General features: G+C 36.9%; 1 protein-coding gene across 2 annotated transcripts in view; it reads right to left on the bottom strand.

The window, feature by feature from the left end:
* Positions 1-2956: 2956 nt before the first annotated feature.
* SLC9A3 (solute carrier family 9 member A3) overlaps positions 2957-17766 on the bottom strand; it is a 54344-nt gene continuing 39534 nt past the window's right edge. Inside the window, exons 9-17 of one of the 2 annotated variants that reach the window (XM_032102349.1) lie at positions 16068-16138; positions 13725-13854; positions 10477-10592; positions 9735-9864; positions 9053-9229; positions 8398-8473; positions 6913-7026; positions 5357-5600; positions 2957-3040 (exon numbers count right to left, since the gene is read on the bottom strand). In XM_032102349.1, coding sequence (XP_031958240.1) covers positions 3037-3040; positions 5357-5600; positions 6913-7026; positions 8398-8473; positions 9053-9229; positions 9735-9864; positions 10477-10592; positions 13725-13854; positions 16068-16138 — 1062 coding nt within the window. In that variant the 3' untranslated portion in view covers positions 2957-3036. Of the gene's footprint in view, positions 3041-5352; positions 5601-6912; positions 7027-8397; positions 8474-9052; positions 9230-9734; positions 9865-10476; positions 10593-13724; positions 13855-16067; positions 16139-17766 lie in introns of those variants that run through there. The other variant, XM_032102339.1, reaches the window with a different exon arrangement.

Below are 17766 nucleotides of genomic sequence, written 5' to 3'. Positions count from 1 at the left end.
AGCCCTCTCAAAACCATACAGGATCCTGCTGATTTTTCACAGAGACTACTGCATTTGTAAATACGGTGGTGTCTATTGATCCTCTTTTCTTTAGCCTAAAAGCTTACAAGAACAATAAAAACTTACATCCTATGATTTTCAAAATTGCATACTCTTGTCTGTGCAACATTTATGTGGTGAAAATTCCCATCTGCTGATGACAGTTTACAAGTGTTTCCTTGAGGTAGCCTGCACAAAAACAGATTGGTAATGGTCTAACAAGCTTGCAGAAAACAGTCCACAGTATGGTTCTCTTTCTAACTGCAGGACAGCAATCACCTCTGTATGACACCAATAAGAAATGAAAGTTTTATTTCAAAGCCAACACCTGATGAGCGTCTTGCCAACTTTGGTGTTGGTACTTCAGCATTACACTGTGAGACAGAAGGGTAGGTTTTGGCACATTGCACTTTATCTGTCCTAACATTTGGAATCAGTCATGGTCCTGTTATATATCTATGCCAATTACTAAAATACTTGTTCCAATTATAATATCTGGAACAGTATTAATATGCTCTACTTCACCAAAATAGTATGTTCATATGTACTCGGTTCACAAAAATTGAATTTACATTATTGAATTTTAACAAGACTAGTTCTGGGTAATGAAGCTTTCCAGTTAGAGACACTGATTTGAATGATTGCCCAAGATGACTGCCAAACAGGCAGCTTCTTGTGGATTGATAAAAAAGAACCACTTCTCTGAATTTAGTCTCTGGAGGTTATGTTTTGTATCTGTCTAGGTCTGTATATGGTATTTGCCATCACATCTCTGCAATTTGCACCAGCCTAACATATAGTTTTAGCATACAGGCCAAAGATAGAAAAAAGATGTGGGCATGAGTTTTCACACATTTCTCCACTCTTTTTGGTTGTCTGGGTAAATCTCAATTTTGATATCTGACACAGAATCATCTTAAACCCATTCAAAATCTGGGTAGGTAGAGTGAAACAATCATTAATTCCTATAGATAAAGTTAAATTTAGCAGATAAAGCCTCTGTCCAGGTTCCAGTCTTAAACAATTCAGATACCTCCCTGAAGGTGACACCTCACTTACAAATGGTTTACACTGATATCAAATAGAAAGTAGGAACACATTAAGATCACAGAAGTGGCTAAGCACTCACCTTCTTTTAATGTCATAGAACCTTTACAATTTATACCACTGAAGATTTCAAGCCAAAATTTCAGGACTGGAATCATCCGAGGCAAAATGGCCAGAGGACTATACACTGGCATGTAGTATTACACATCTGTGAGAGGTCTCTGAGTTTTCACTTTCATTTAGTCTTCATCTGAGTTGGCTTTCACTGATGTCTCCAGCTGTCTTAAAGGTGATGTAGATCTAATTCATATGCAGTAAGTGTCTAGTGCAATCGTAAGTATAATTTGACAGAAAAACACAGACAGAAAAAAAGGACAGTCCTAATACAAATAGGTATATACATGCACAGTAGCCAAACTGCCTCTGTAAAATACTTTGGACCATCAACATCCTGAGTCTTTGTGGCACTTAAACCATGTAGCAAAATGCAGAATACCATCTAAGAGACCACTATCCTGATCAGCTATTGAAAGTGATACATAAATTAACAGGATAATCTAACAGTATTTGGAAGGTGTCTTCCAAAGCAGCAGTAAAAATGACAAATATTTACACTTCTGTCTGAGTGAGGCTATTTAAAATAGAGCAGCTTAATTAAGAATATGAAATGAGTTGCTTGTGACCACACAAATTAAAATTCTGAGCTAATTCTGGATGTTCTTTCATTCCAGTGCTACTGAGTTGAGGGAATGAAGGTGAAAGAAGGAAATGGCCCTCCTGGAGTACTTGATGAAATTTCAAGATGCCAGGACTTTCCTCTCCCTGGAAAGTTATTCGCAAGAGTCAATATTCCACAATTACTCAGTAACACAAATATTCAAGAGCAGGAAAGTATTTTTCTTTAGCTTGCACTTATAAAAGGCACTGACTCAATCAGAGTAGACTTAGCAGGGAAGAGGCTAACCATTGGCTTCTCCTACTTTTATTTCATTTAGCATAAATACTTAATTCCATTACTGAAGCAGCAAATGCAGCCTGTTTCTTTTAATGTATTTTCGGCATAATGGCATAATAAACCATTTCCATGTAAAAAAACCACCAAGGATTTACCATTTGAAAAGATTCTTGGTTTAGCCCTCCAAAAATAATAGATTATTTGTAACAGTCTACGTGAAAAAATAACAAGGAGTCGCAATTCCCCCTCACTATGCACCCTTTCATTATGAATAAGAACTTTAAAATGTAAGTGCAGCAGAAAAGCTCCAGTGTTTTCTGACATCACAGGACCCCACTCCCTTTCCATCTGAAGCCATCCTAGAGCAGATCCGATGAACCAGTGGGTTGCTCTCTATTTTTACAAAAGCCCTTTGTTCACCTTCTTCTTTCAAGTAAGTCCTGGCTCACAATTGTGTTTCCTCCTGTTCTAAGGAATGTGGAGGGACATGGCAAGACGCTGGAAGAGATGCCAGCTTCTGAAGCTTAGGATGATGCAGAGGTTTTGGCCTGTGGAAAGAACGTCGGCTTTGTACACGTCTGGCTGCAGCAGACCTGTAATTCCCTTCTACATCAAGCAACATTTTCTTTTCTTGGGGCTCCGTCATGTAAGAGTCTTCCAGCCCTTCAAACATAAGCACAGTATTCTCTTCTTGTGAATTCTCTGACTTGAAGCTAACTTCAGAACAATAACCTGAGTTTACTGTCTCTTTGTTATTCGTATCTGTACCCGATTCCCAGAAGAGATCAGGTACATTTGGGTCACATGAAGCTATGTACTCAGAGACAGCAGAAAGAGATATATTCCCTCTGTTTTCCAATGAAGAATAGTTTTGTGTCCAAGGCATTTGAAGACAAGAGGGGAAGAAGTGGAGGGGATTCACTGAAACACTTCCATTTTGGTTTAGTTGATCATCTGAAGAGGAGTATTCTGTCATTTCAACATCATGGTCCATATCACCTAGAGAGCACAATTAAATACAAACATTTGTTTTCTTTTTGTACACACTTTATCTATTAGTATGCTGGCTATTGGGCTTTGCTTTCGGCTATTTTTATGAAAGTCTTATGAAAGTGAGTGATTTAAGGGTTTTTTCTTTCCTGAAGAGCTCTACTCTGTATCCTGTTCTATCTTGGACAACCTGAAGTGAGTTAATTAACCTTCTTATTCTTGCTGAGTGTCAGGCCAAACTTAGCTCTGTGTTTGGGATGAAAAACTGCCTGTTTCAGATAGTTAGGATATGGAGCCATCGTCTGGTCACTAAGGTGTATCTTTATCTTGAAACAGTCCTGATGCTCAGCAAGGAAATATTTCAGAAATTTTTGAGACAAATTGTACTCTTTCAATCAAGTAGCAGAGGGTTTGACTCCAGGGAGTCAATCTCTTATTGATCAGAACGTATGATCGGTTTTCTGTATACATTAGGTGTGTAGAGAAACTTAACATTTCCACTCTTGGCTTCCAGCTTCCATTGTTTTTTAAAACCTTTTAATTGAATTTTTAGTATCATTCTCCTATTGGGAGAATTTTATTAAGGAGATCATTCAGAGGACTGTTTCAGAGAGTAATCCTATACTTATTAGCTTGGGAAATCTACCTTTGCAAAACACTTATTAGGAAACACAGCAGTCAAAAATCCAGTGATTTTGACATATCAAAGATACCCACAGATGAACTTACACATACCACTTCCTAATAATAAATTGAATTATAAATAAAGCAATTAAATGGAGGAAAAGAACACAGGTTAGCAAGAAAATGTTCTGCAGGTCATATGTCAATATTCTCTGACAATGTTCTCAGTGGGGGAAAAAAAGTGAAGAGAATTTCAGTGTGGATAAGTGTCAAGGTGAAATTTTCCTTTTGGAATGCTGCTCATTGTTCACACTTTTAATCAGGATATTGGACATTAATTCATAGTCCTTTAATTAATCCAGTGTTTATGTTAAAACACCATTTAAAAAATAAACAAAGACACACCATTAAGGAACTGAGTACTGAAACCAAACACAGACCTACAGGCCACTCCAGTAGTGATGTGTGTCCTCTAATTACCCTTGAACTAGCACATCTTCTGAAGGGACAGAAGCCGGAACAGAAGAAAAATGGAACTTCCTTTTCTATTTCTTTTCAAGAGGTTGTGAAATTCTTCTTAGGTGAAAATTAGCAGTATTCACTCTTAGCCTGAGGTGTTTGTCTAAACATAGTTTCATCAACCAGCTACAGAATACTTTCAACTTACTTTTTTTATTGATGCACAAAGGATACTAAGATATACATTTGTGACCATGGATTCCGCAAAAGTGTATTCACGATGACACTGACTTTCGTGTTTCATTGCACAATCCCTGCAGTGCCCTGTGTTCTATTCAATCATAATATCTGAACTGTGGACCTGACCCACCTCGTTTGAAGCACTGACTGACTTGATTATGGAAGGCTGATTTTATGGTGTGGAAAATTTACACACAGCAAAAGTTAAAGGGCAACTGCAATATTCATTTAAACCCAGAGTCAATTTAATTTTAAGCCTCTAATACATTAGAAGCAACAAGATATTTACTGCATCAGAAAGCTATGCCTTTTTCTAGTTTCAAGATAAAGCATGGATTAAAATAAATTCACAGTTTAAGGATAAAGCTCTAATTTCCTCCACAATACTGTTGTGCAATTATCCCCACAAAGACACTCTGATGCATTTTAGTGAACATGATTAATTTTAAACTCCTTTATTATGTAATTTACTGGTACATCAGTAGTGTCACTGAGTAGTTGTAGCAGTGGGGCATTTTTGCTTCCTGGACACTGGATAAATAATCTGGACAAATGTTCAAAACTAACTCAAGGCTTCTTAGCAATAGAGTCAAAAAATTTTATTCCTTTTAGGGAATTCAGGTACCAATTTTATCATCTAGGACTGGCTAACCAGGAAACCTGAAGCCTCTTGAAAACATATGCCCAATATTCTGGTAGTTGGAATACTATTTTCTTGGCATTTAAATTATTCAAGTGAAAACAAAAAGAAGGACTCTTATCTGCTGTAAAAGTAGCAAGGCATTGGACCCCAAATAGTTGAACAGCTCTTCTGCAGAAGGAAAATAGAAGATGTTTTGTTAATCAAATTGGAGGGAAATAAAAGATGTTTAGTTGTACAAAGAAATCAGGAAGGGAAGAGAAGTTCTGAAAGAAGAAAAAACAGAAAAATAAGTTTACTTCTCAGGATTGATAAGAAGTCTGGTTAAAAAATAAAGGTGATAATATCTTTTAAAATATTACATATGTGTTGATTCTGGGAGAAAAGATCTGGGTCGGTCCTCTGGGCCATCTGCTAGCAGGAAGGAATCTGTTGATTTATTGCTGAGCCGGATTGGAGTGAGCCGTCTGAAGTTGTTTGGAGAATATGGGAGCTGCACTCGGGCCCTTTGAGATGGTACTACAGTATCTTCACTAGATAACCATGGTGAGAACTTCATGTAGATGCTTTGGTCATCATCAGCTGAAAATACTGGGTTATCAATTCCTAAAAAAAAAAAATTATGAGTGACAAATAAAAGTAATCAAAATAATTTCTTGATAATACAGCAAGAGAAGGAGAAGGGCTGTTGGTGGAAAAAATGGGCAGATACACGCCGGTATGGATGTGACTAAGTCAATACACAGACCATTACACACACGTATACCTTGGTTATTGCTAGATATATATTGGATTTCAATTAAAGAGAAAAATTGGAGTTCACATGGAACATGCAATTATGTTAGGGATATCTGGAGACAAAAAATAAAATGAATAAAAGAAGTAATCAGTCCATAAATGTTAAGCAAAAAAAAAAGCAAAACATGAAATCACTGCAGAAAATTCAAATCAAATCCATAAAAAAGAAATAAGAGATGGGAAAAAAATGAAAAAAAACCTTCACCATTCCATAAACAGATGAGTTTGAGGTAGCTATGGCAGGCCACAAGATAGTCAAAAGTAAGATACAGGAGCCTGTTCATACAGTTATCAAGTTTGATGAGCTTTTACATAAATATTTTGCATCTTGCCATCCACTTATTTCTGGGTGTCTTTATACATACTCAGACATAGAATTTGTCATGAAACAGTGTCACGTGTAAAATGCATTTCAGGGTGTCTGCCTCAAGAGTACAGACGTATTTCTTCGCTGTAGGCCTCAAGTTACACATGAAGCATACAGTGGCATGCTGAAAAATTTAAACATAGAAGTGCTGAAGAGAAATACTAAATTTTATAACTCCATAAATGGTATGATGTGCTTTCTGTTATATATAGTTATAAGCTTCCAATCTAAAATTTTGGAGCCTTTCAGGGCTGGAAATCAAGGGCATTGAGTGCTCCAGAAATGCTGTAAATCTGCCCTTTTCAGTGACTTTTATAAGCCTGTAAGGATCTGAAGGGGGTGTCAATATAAAAGGAGAGATCTTGCCTGAAAAAAGAAGAACAAAATTTATCACAATGAAGTTCCAGTGCAAGTGAAAAACAATTCCGAAGGACTAGTGTTGACTGGTCTTCTGAGATAAGACAGTTCTAAAATAACATTTTCTGTTGCTAAAAATGCTTAGTGGCTTTAAAACTGGTTTAGGTAGTCATGTTCACAACTTCTATCAGTTTCAAATGTGATGCTCTCCATACCTCCAGATATCCAAAAATCTTTATGTTAACATTAATATTAAGCAAACGTATTTTCAGATAGAACACATAAAATCACTCAATCAAACAAACAAAAACCCCAGGCTAACTCATCAGCATTTCTAGTAGATTTTGCAATATTTGAGGGGAAAAAAAAACCTTTGTAGGTAATAAATATTTTTACCAGCAGGAGTATCTGTGAAATTTTGTTTCGTCACATTAGCCAGGAAATCAACTCCTTTGCCTAGATGCAAAGTCTCATAATCATTATTTTCTTCTGATTCAGAAAACTCCAAATCTGGAGGGGAAAAAAGAAAATTAAAAAAAAGGAAGTGCAATTTGATTAGAGATTTGTATCAGTTCTAATAGAAAATGCTATTACATGCTGGTTTGATCCTGGCATGGTTATCAAAAATATATCTTTAACAAGGATTTTCATCACTTGACACAGGTCAGCATTAGTCATGACTAATTTCAAACTTAATGAGGTCATTGCTGCTTTTACTGCAGTAGAATAAGTTTTGCAATAGCTGCTAAACCACTTTTAATTGGAAGACTGTCTTCCAATTAAACTTTTTTGATTTTAAGTAGATGATAACATCTCTATGCAGAGTTCTTTAATAAGACAATATTGAATGACCTACTAATAAGTATTTGGAAAGCTCTTCCCATGCAAAGTAGTTCTAGAATCTTACACTTGGGGAGCCAGCCTGTACTGTCCCTCTCAGTCAAACAAAAATAACGGTAAATGATTCAAGGAAGATACATAAGGAAAAATATGTTTGCTTGGAGCTACTGCGAAAAGATAAATCCCTCTCTATTTTATTTGAGGTGTCTTTGAGGTCAAGGAGTTGCAGGCATAAACATAAATCAAAGTTAGTTCAGTGGCATTTAACCACATTTCAGTTTTGAAGCGACATGTATTATTTTATAATTGTATAACAAACATCTTAGCACCCATCACATCTTGCACGCCTGACATCAATGCCAAAAAATGGCTAAGACAAGAAAGAATTAGGAGCTTTATATGCAAAACCAACTTTTGCTAGGGGTAGTCCCTAGGCTGATCAACTTCCAATTATACTTCCAAGCCTAACCCATGTGATAGATCCGTTCATGAAGGGTGAAGCGGTGCTAGAACTGACCTGACTATGGCTTCCTTCCAAAGCTATGCCCTCCTTGAGTTATATCATGCTTGCTTAGCCTCACCTCTGATTCAGACCCTTCGAAAACAGTGGACTTTAACTCAGATAAGAATGTCATCTCACCTACTGAATTTTATATGGCTGGTGTTCTAGGTAGCTATATCCTGCCATTATGAAAAAAAGTTAGCAGCTCCGTGTATCTTATCCAAACAGAAACTGAAAGTTCATTTATATTGTAGCCACTGCATTGTTTTGTTCACAGAATTTAAATTTATTTTAAAAATGTGAGCAAAAAAGCCAATTAAAATTTTGTTTTTCATCCAGATTCCTAAAAAAACAACTTCTAAACACTGCACTTAAGCATGAAGCAGATCACCACTCTGAGTTCTGAACTATGACTAGAAGTAAAGTACCTTTTTACTATCAGATTTGCTGTTGCATATCACAAAATCTTTTAGTGATACTTTACTGGCAATGTAGCTGGTAAAATTCGGTTAATGAAAACGGTCTAAGAGTCTTTTTACCTTTTTCCTTCAAAGTAAAATCTTGTACTGGATTTTCTGAAGGAATGTTTCCATTTGGTATGACACTGCTGTTTCTCTGAAAAGAAAGCAAAAAGTGACCAAAAATGCTAATGTCATCAGATAGCAATGGCAGTGACACCCTTTAAAATGATGAGTCCAGCAGAATAACCCTGAAATCCATTGTAATCTTTGCTTGAGACTCAATATGGATGCCACTAGTTTCCCACCTACACTTGTAGTGTGTACAGGGTGAAAAAAAAGAAATTTTGGCTCTTTTTATGCTGTGTGTTCCCTCTTAGTTTCATACAAATTTGGTTGAATGCTCCATGCTGTAGAGCTACCCTGCTACCTCTATCCTACAAAATCTCCCCAGAGCATTGTAGCATGGTTCAGGGTCTGTTGTTTTTCGAGTGATCAGAAGTCTCTCACCCAGAAGAAGAGTCCCAAAGCATAGAGAAGTGCAGAATGTGAGAAGAAGCCCCTTGAGTTACCTCCTAGTTTAATCTCTTCTTGCTTAGGTCCTCTAAGTTCATGAAGTTTTATAGGATAGAGATAAATGCAGGATCATAGGACCCTTCAGAGTCCTCCCTGCCCTTCCCACCCATAAGTTTGCATAATAGGTGGCTACATCTGGCTCCTTGTGAAAGTATTTTACCCTTTTTTGGCCCCGGTCTCGTTTGTGGATTTTATTGAGCTTCTTGGAATGGTTTATTCCTAGTTTGGTACTCTTGAAAGATTCTAAGCGTTTCCTCATTGTCCTATGGAAAATCTCCTTGTCTTGTTTGTCATCTTCACTGTGCATGATCTCATGTCGACTGTACAGGTGTTTGTGCTGTGGCCAGGAAGGGAAGACAATATTCATTTATTTAGAAATACAAATGAAAGCCCTGAATCAATGCATTCAATTAGTGTCATGAAAATGTAAACAACTCCATAAGAAAGAATGAACTAAAGACTACTCTGAAGGCATTAATGAAACTCCTATTTTTTTTCTTCTTCATTAAACAAGTCCAGGAATTTTAAGTGAGTAAGAGTGGACTGTTATTCAAAGTAAGCCTCTCCCTATATGTGTGTCAATCACTTCAGTTCATTTAATCCTGATCAGAACCTTTGCTGGACACAGTTCTGCATTCCACTGGCCCCAGTGATTTCAAAGGTACTAGTTCTTCTAAAAAGGCATGTTTTTAAATGAGAAATCACACAAAGAGCCTGTCTTCCTCAAGTGTGTGGATTTTGCAGTGAGTTCTCTCCTTCTGAGTTTCACTCGCAAGCTTTGGTTCCTATTTCCTCCTAGTTTTAGACTGGAAAACAGTCTAATGCTAGCCTTTTGCACTCACCTCCTGCCTGGGCTTATACAGGTACTGTTGTAGGGTGTGATGAGCGAGGGTATCTTCTGTGTCCCGGATACTTTTCCTCCTCTGCTCTAAAGCTTGCATGTCAAGGCAAACCGGTCCAGCTTTTTCTCTCCTGAAGAAAAACACAAGCAGTGGTTTTTAAAATCAGTGATTGCTGAAGAGGAAGGAAAAAAAACCAGGAAGACAAGGAATGAAATGGAGAAGAGAAGATGAAGTTTAAAAAGAAAAAAAAGGAAGACTAAGAACTGGCTAAATGACAATGAGTGAGCAAATGCCTTATGGGAAATGTGAAAAGATTATTGGTTTTTGTCTTTCCAGGGGATGTAGTATTAATTAATGTCACAGTTTACATGACACATGGTCTGTTCAGTGACAGATTCATCAAAAAGTAAAAGAAGGGGCAATTATTTTCCTTGCCTCTCTCCTTACTTTTTCTGGAGCAGACACAGAAATAGCATCTAGCCCTATATATAATAGTGGGTGAACCAAAGGCAGATGAAACAACTCTAATGTGGATGTCTGCTTCATCTTACCAGCCTTTACTGAAAAAAATTGTGTGTAAAATACAACTATATAAATCCATATATACCCATTTTCTGTGGGAGAAACTATTAATTAAAGTTCAAAAAATAGTGACTGAAGCCCCTGTAATTTGCATTTTTCAGTTTTTTAGCAGTGTTTCGATTTCCTCTCATATACCACCCCGTCAGTCCACATTACTTACAGTAAATAGGAGACAGAGCTTTCCACAGTGCCCGGGAGTGGAGTGCTGAAATCCACATTTACCATGTTGTCTGTACTTGGAGAACGAATAAATGCCAGTGAACCTCTACGTTCTCCCTGGTCATGGAAAGAAACAAGACATATTACAGCTGTAAACACCTAGGGCAAAATGTGTATCAGAATACAGGTAATTTGTGAGACTGTATTTATGCAAATGGAACAAGAAGCATTGGAGGAGTTGTAACAGATAAAAACCATTTTTTGGTTTTATGGTTTCTTTACGTTGAGTGTCATTATCCCAACAAACAAAGCAACAAGAAAACCTATTGCAGTCTTATAAATTGATTTTGAAAAGGTGAATGATTTCTTGTGCCTCAATAGATTTGCAATTTTACTTTGTACAATGTTGCAAGCCAAGTCCATAGGGATATACATACAGATGTTCATGTATCAACACATCACTACACTATCAGAAGCATTTTCAGACACAACACTAAGTTTTCTGTTCTCTACCAGACTGGAAGCAGCAAATATTAAGTGGTGATAGAAGTCTACAAGACTATTAGAAAGAGGTTGTAGCATGGCAAGATGAGATATTGAAGAGGTGAGATTTGAAGAGGTGAGATTTTCTTTCCATTCTAAAACTAGTGTCACAGAAGTGAACTGCTGGAAAAACTCAGTTTTACGTCTTCATAGTTTTCCTTACACAAGTAATCTCCTGTTTAGCTAAAAAGTGTCTGTTGAGTGACATTGTGGTTACACAGGCTGAAACCATCTATGGTTTTGAATCACAGCAGAGAGAAATCACATAGCAGGTGTCTACATTTAAAACAGTAATAATCAAGAAAATAATCTCCCTTGCAGAACAGAGATTTTATCTACATTTCTCCAACTTTAACTGTACTGTGTTCCCTTTACATTTTCATATTCGTGGAACAAACCAAATAAATGCTTTCTTTTGCTGTGGTAGCCCACATATGTATCACAGTATGTGGGCTACCAATGGGCTTAAGAAATATACTCTGGCCTCTGCAGGCAGAAAATTTGAGATTAATAAAATTGAATTCTGGAAGAACATCATCCCAATCCATTTTCTTAAGTGAACCTGACTTTCTTTTCAAATCAAGTTGAATGTTTTATACATACATCATACCATATCATCAGTGAAGGAATTTTAGCCAGAACAAGTTATGAACCATGAGTATTTTAAGTCACTTCTGTTCAGTTGCTCTGGATTATTTTCATTTTTCTTGGCTGAGGTTCTCCCTTCTGAACTGTAAAGATTTCACTTAGATTGAGACTGAACTCTCTCAACTCCTATTTATTGTACAGATTCAGCATAACAGCAGAGCTGAACAAAGAAAAAGATATAAAATCATTTTTAAACTCCTCAGTTTCTTGCAAGTAAGAAGAGAGTGAGTAGCTGGGAGAGGCAGGTCTTTACTTGTCCTGGAAGAAATATCTTCAATTTCAATGTCAGCTTGTAATTCATAGCTATTTAGTTCAAAGATATATTTGAGAAGTGAAGAAAAAGTTGTTAAAGCAGTGTGTCACTGAACCAAATATTAAAGTGAGAATGGTGAAATGACTTTAGGATTCACAACTCATAATTAATTTCTGCTGGAAGAAAATATGTTACAAAACTTCTGTAGAACTTGGAGATTTTCAATTTCTTTGTCTATTATTATCAGATCAGTACACATCTGCACAATAGAATTTATCTGCAAGAAACAATATACACAAATAGCATTTGGACTAAGGTAACAAAAGGCAGTTCCCTTGTGTTTCATCTCCTAAAAAATTAATAATCTAACGTAATCTGTCTTTACTATATGGGATCAAAGATACTGTTGGATAAAAATTCTGATCCTAAATCTGCATGTGTTAGTGATCTATAAAGCCCTTTGCATCTGTTAAAGAGAAGAAACACTGTAACAAATCTACTGAACAGATTCAGCAATGAATCTGAACATGAGTTTCATGGTCATCCGCATCAAAGTCATTATCCAACTTTCTTCCTCTGAGGTGTGACCCAGAAAGTATCACAAGAAAGAAAATTAGTTCTTGAGCTCAGATGGTCTGAAAACCAAATGGATAATTTAAAAAAATCTCAAAAGGAAGAATTTGTTTGTCTTGTGAACTATTCTCCATCTTTCATACTAACATAATTTCTGAATTTCATCTTGTTTCTGAATTCAATCTCCAAAATTTTATGTTTTCTTGGAAGAAGACTGCCTGGCTGTAGCTCATTTTCAAAAAAAGAAAAAAAATCTTACCAGTAGTAGTAGTAGTAGTAGTAGTAGTAGTAGTAGTATAAATCATAGTAATAGTTTTTTATTTAAATTAAAGAAATTAACTGATATATCACCTGTGAAGATTAGTTCAACTCAAGATTATGGGCATGGATAGATTATAATTTCAAAGATCACTTCTAAAATTATTCCATTTAAATCTATTCTTTACACTGTATCAATACTGCACATTTGTGGCCGTTTGAACTAAGGTGACTAGTTTCCTACTGAAAAAATTAGGAATTCTTATAGAATGTGGCAACACTACTCTGGTCTGGGAATGGTACTCCTGCAGAAAGTCAGAAACTTTCTTCCCTTCTCCTTTCAAAATTTCTCCTGTTGCAAGTCTGATGTTTCCCTAACTTTACAATTCTTTAATTGCATTTGATATTTGTAGTATATTTAACCCTAATTATTGAATTGTGGGGGTTATGATTCCATTGAATTAAAGTTACATTCCCTTTTTTTTTTTTTGTGTGTGTGTGTGTTCCAATGATCTGGCAGACTGAGATTAGCAGTCCCATACTTTGGCCACATATGCACATCCTTTGGAAGAGAGCTTCCTCAAATCAGTTTCATCATCACATAGAACCACTACCCTGCAGGAGCCAGACTCTGTTGACACATTTAGAAAGACAGCGTCCCTCCAGAATTCCAGTATCCTTTTCATGTAATGAATATAGAAGCAAAGATCTTCAGTAAAATCCAACAGAAATGTACACTGACATTAAGTACAATATGCTAGTATTTGGCAATCAGGCACAATACTGAGAGTAGTTCTCAAACAGGCAATACTGACACTCAAAACACATTTAAAAAAAAAAAAAAGCAGAGCAGAGATGGAAGTAGTTTTCCTATAGGCATCTCCTGCAATATATCAACTTTAGGTTATATTATAAATTTTAAAAAATCAAATTCCAAATGATGCTATAATATGTCAACAAGTGTTCATAAGTACCTCAGCAACATAGCTAATTGCATCCTTCAAGTTGAGCTCATGGAAAACATTAAGGATTTGGTCTCTTGATTTTTGGGCAGACCTTCTCATCAGTATTTTTCTGAGGAATTTCCTATCAAAATTGGACCACCTGATAATTTAAACAAACTGTGTTAATGGCAACAAGCAATTTTAGCTTCAAAGCATTTTTAATTTAGCATAAATGATATTTTTTGAGCTAAACACTTTGAAAAAGATGGTGAACAGAGGAATGCAAGGGATTTGTGTCTTGAAGCTTTTCGATTAGCATAAAGAAAGTTAAGGAAAAGCCTGGTACAGACTTACACAGCTGTCACAAAGCATTTAATCGGTTCACTTACCCAACACTACTGCAAGAGTGCTATGATTACAGTATCCCATTTCAGAGTCAGCCACACATTTTATACTTTGGGAGATCATGCTACCTTTTTTTTCCACTTCTGATTATATTTAATTTTTGTCCCTCCTTGGGAAAGTGATCTTCTTTTCCCCAGCTCTATTGTAGGAGCCAGACCAGAAAATGAGTTCAGAGTAGCGGTGCCCTTCCAGAAGTTCTACGAGAGGGCCTTATTCATGCCACTGATGTTCTCTGCTCTGAGGGTTAGTAGCCATGTGTATTTTCAATGAATTACACTTCCAAGATTGTCTGATAGTAGGGTATCTGCCCTGTCACGTTTAGGGTTCAGAAGATAAAGGCTGTTGTACTTTCTTCTAACTTCCTCGACACTTCATCTGAAGGGCATGAGGCAGCTCTGGAGACTATTGCTCAGAGTGACTTTATCCATCTTGCCCAATGGCCATTTTGAGTTTACAACTTTTGATTCAAATTGCTTAAACCCTTCTGTATTAAATATTATTCACATAATTGATCACTATTCGTCTTCTCTAGCCAGAACAGCTGACCAGCAGGCTGTAATTCAGGCTGCCACATCTCAACCCATCAGTGAGGATGCTAGGGGCTGCCATTTCCTTATGGAAGCAGCACTTTCATGTACATAGAGTCCAAACAGCAGGCTTAAGATGGTCTCATTCAAAATACATTAGTCATCAAACCACACACTCAACCATGAATCTACAGTAAGCTACTCCTTCTGTTCTTACTCAAGGGGATTACTGTCTGACATGCAAGAAGTCACACACTAATCTGCCACTTTAAAAATATAGTTTCATCTTTGAGGCAATATATCAAAACACGAGATGTATTCACCTGTATTATATATAGCCTACTCAATTTTATTCCCCAAAATTAAACTACAAACTTAGACCAAAAGAAAGAAGATGTTCTGTGTGGAGTGCCTCAGGAAAATTCTTCACTGCATAAATGAATGAAGAGCAAAAGGAAAGGAAGTAGGTTGTCTCTATAACTGGATGCAGGTGAGGAATTCTACTTGAGCTCCAGTACGAGCTAGCTCCAGCCTAGGAGTTGTATTGTATTGCATGAGTATAATGCTAAACTTAAGCTAATAGACTCAGCTTCTAAGAAAGTGTTAGGGGAGTGCTCTGCAGAAAGCTAACACAACCACATGACTTTTGGATTGGAATTGGCATGTTGAGCCAGCAAGAGGTTAGCAGGTCAAAACTGTGACTGTCTGCACCTATGAAATGACCTAACTCCAGGGAGAGAATGGCCTAACTTCAAAGAACACTCTTAAGGATGTCCAGATTTAATGTCCTTTTTTCCCCATTTATTCATCTAGGTATGGAAGTGTGCCCATCACAGGGGTAACTCTTCACATGTACTTTAAAGGAAATGGTGTATCTTTCAACTGAGTAATTCTGCTTCTCTCAAGATGAATCAACTACAAACAGAGGGGAAGGTTCATTATTGGTTTCAGGCTAACAGGCTGAAACTGTCAGAGTAATTTCAAAGCACCCTCTGCCATCACTTTGAGAGTTGTTGAACACATCCTTGTAGAAATAGGATAAACAGCTAGCATATTTGTACGTGAGGTTTTTCAGTGCCTCCACACATAAATAGTGTTCATGAAATGTAGTATTACAAAGAAAAACCAACATTAATGTTCTAGGTGAAAACTTGTGCAAATAGTCAATTCTCTAATCTTGGGAGAACACCCCTGTATGTGAACTGAGGCACCTGCAAAGGAATAATCTGAACTGTGGGAGAGAAAGTAAAGATTCTAGTTGTGTAAGGGGGCAAAAATACACTGCTTTGACATTTGCTGTATTTCCAGTATTTTCAGTATGTAACCTCTTAAACTACATTTAACATCCTTGCTTTCCCTAAGGTCACAGGCTTAAAAAGTTACAATGTACAGATAATATTTCCTAGCAGTATTTAGAGATTACAAATTAGTTACTACTTACTTGTCTCTCAGATAATGATGCCCTATTTGTCCAGAAATGTCCTCTATAGCAGAAAGAATATGATCAAAGGCCTAGGAAAGTGAGAGTGGAATTAATATCTTTACAGAAATAAAAAAGCATAATTAGAAAATAGCTCAATTTATTTCAAGTTAGACCAGGTAACTATGCAGAATAATTTTATGGCTGTTAAAAAATTTTTTTTCCCATTTACAGAAGTACCAGCTACTATAAGCTTTTCTTCAAAGGTCCTGAACTTTCTAACCAGTTCTTTATAAATTCACTAAGTCTTGAATTACAAGTGTCTCAAGGAGAAGGTACTATAAACTTCCATTTTAACATTCAATTTTAAAACGTTTTAGGGACTCATTTTACCATCCATTTCTGCCCTATGAAGCACATCTGCCACTATTAGTGTAGGTGATTATTTCAGTTGAACAATTTCCCCAGTGATTCTTTTTAGATGTTTCAGGAGTTCATACTCCCCTCAGAGTAAAAGTAGGCACCATTCTTTTAATATCCAGGGCAAAATTTCATACTGAGTATACTAGATGGCTGATGGAAATCTGGAAGCTTATAATTCTTGATTCAAACCAAGGCAACTGCAGGTACAGTTTGGCCTTTTTCTGTGGATGGTTATTAACATTTCACTCTGAATGATTACTGCAGAATATGCAGATGCTAGGTTTGGAACAACTTGGCTGATATTTGGCGCTGGTGATGCCTTTTCTCTAGTCCTGTGTCCAGTTCTGGGCCCCTCACTTCAGAAAGGACATTGAGGTGCTGGAGCATGTCCAGAAAAGGGCAATGAAGCTGGCAAAGGGTCTGGGACACAAGTCCTGTGAGGAGCAGGTGGGGGAGCTGAGGTTGTTAAGCCTGAAGAAAAGGAGGCTCAGGGGAGACCTTATCACTCTCTATGACTACCTGGAAGGAGTAAAGTGGGGGTCACTCTCTTCTGCCATGTCTCAAGTGAAAGGAAAAGAAGAAATGACCCTCAGTTGTGCCAGGGGAGGTTCAGATTAGATAATCATAAAAAAAGTTTTCACTGAAAGAGTGGTAGGCTCTGGAATAAGCTGCCCAGGGAGGTGGTGGAGTCACTGTCTCTGGAAGTCAAGAGCTGTCTGGATGTGGCACTTGGGGATAGGGTTTAGGGCTGACTATGGTGGTGCTGGATTGATGGTTGGACTAGACGTTCTTGAAGGTCTCTTCCAACCTTGATGACTCCGTAATGTCATGTAGTCTTCCATCCTTTAACCTATATTTATATTGAAAATTTATGTGTTCTTTTACTGAATGAAAACTTTATAATGTGGTGTGAAAGTGAATTAGAAGAGACTTTGTTTCAAAATATTCTAAAAGGGTAAAGAAATCCAGGGACACACAACATTCACACTGAATTAAAACTGTTGTCATTAATCTGCAATTTCATTTTATAATTATTCTGTACTGGGCAACGAACTATCTTTCTTGATATCTATCTATCGAACTATCTATCTTTCTTGAAAGCAGGCTACAAAACCTGCTTTCATACTTTTTCCAAAAATTAACAGTTTTTAAGAAGGAAAAAATAAGTTTACTTGGACATGCTTTGCCCTAGCATTCATCAGTCATTCTCTTCTTTTAGATGAAGAGAAAGAAGCATATTCCATTTGTGCTCTTCCCCCAGGACTCCCAGCCCCATTGAATTCTCAAGTAAAAGACC

The sequence above is a fragment of the Corvus moneduloides genome, chromosome 1 (assembly GCF_009650955.1).
Source record: "Corvus moneduloides isolate bCorMon1 chromosome 1, bCorMon1.pri, whole genome shotgun sequence".
NCBI lineage: Eukaryota > Metazoa > Chordata > Aves > Passeriformes > Corvidae > Corvus > Corvus moneduloides.
The sequence above is the reverse complement of the archived record's forward strand: the minus strand, read 5'-3'. Positions and strand labels throughout refer to the sequence as shown.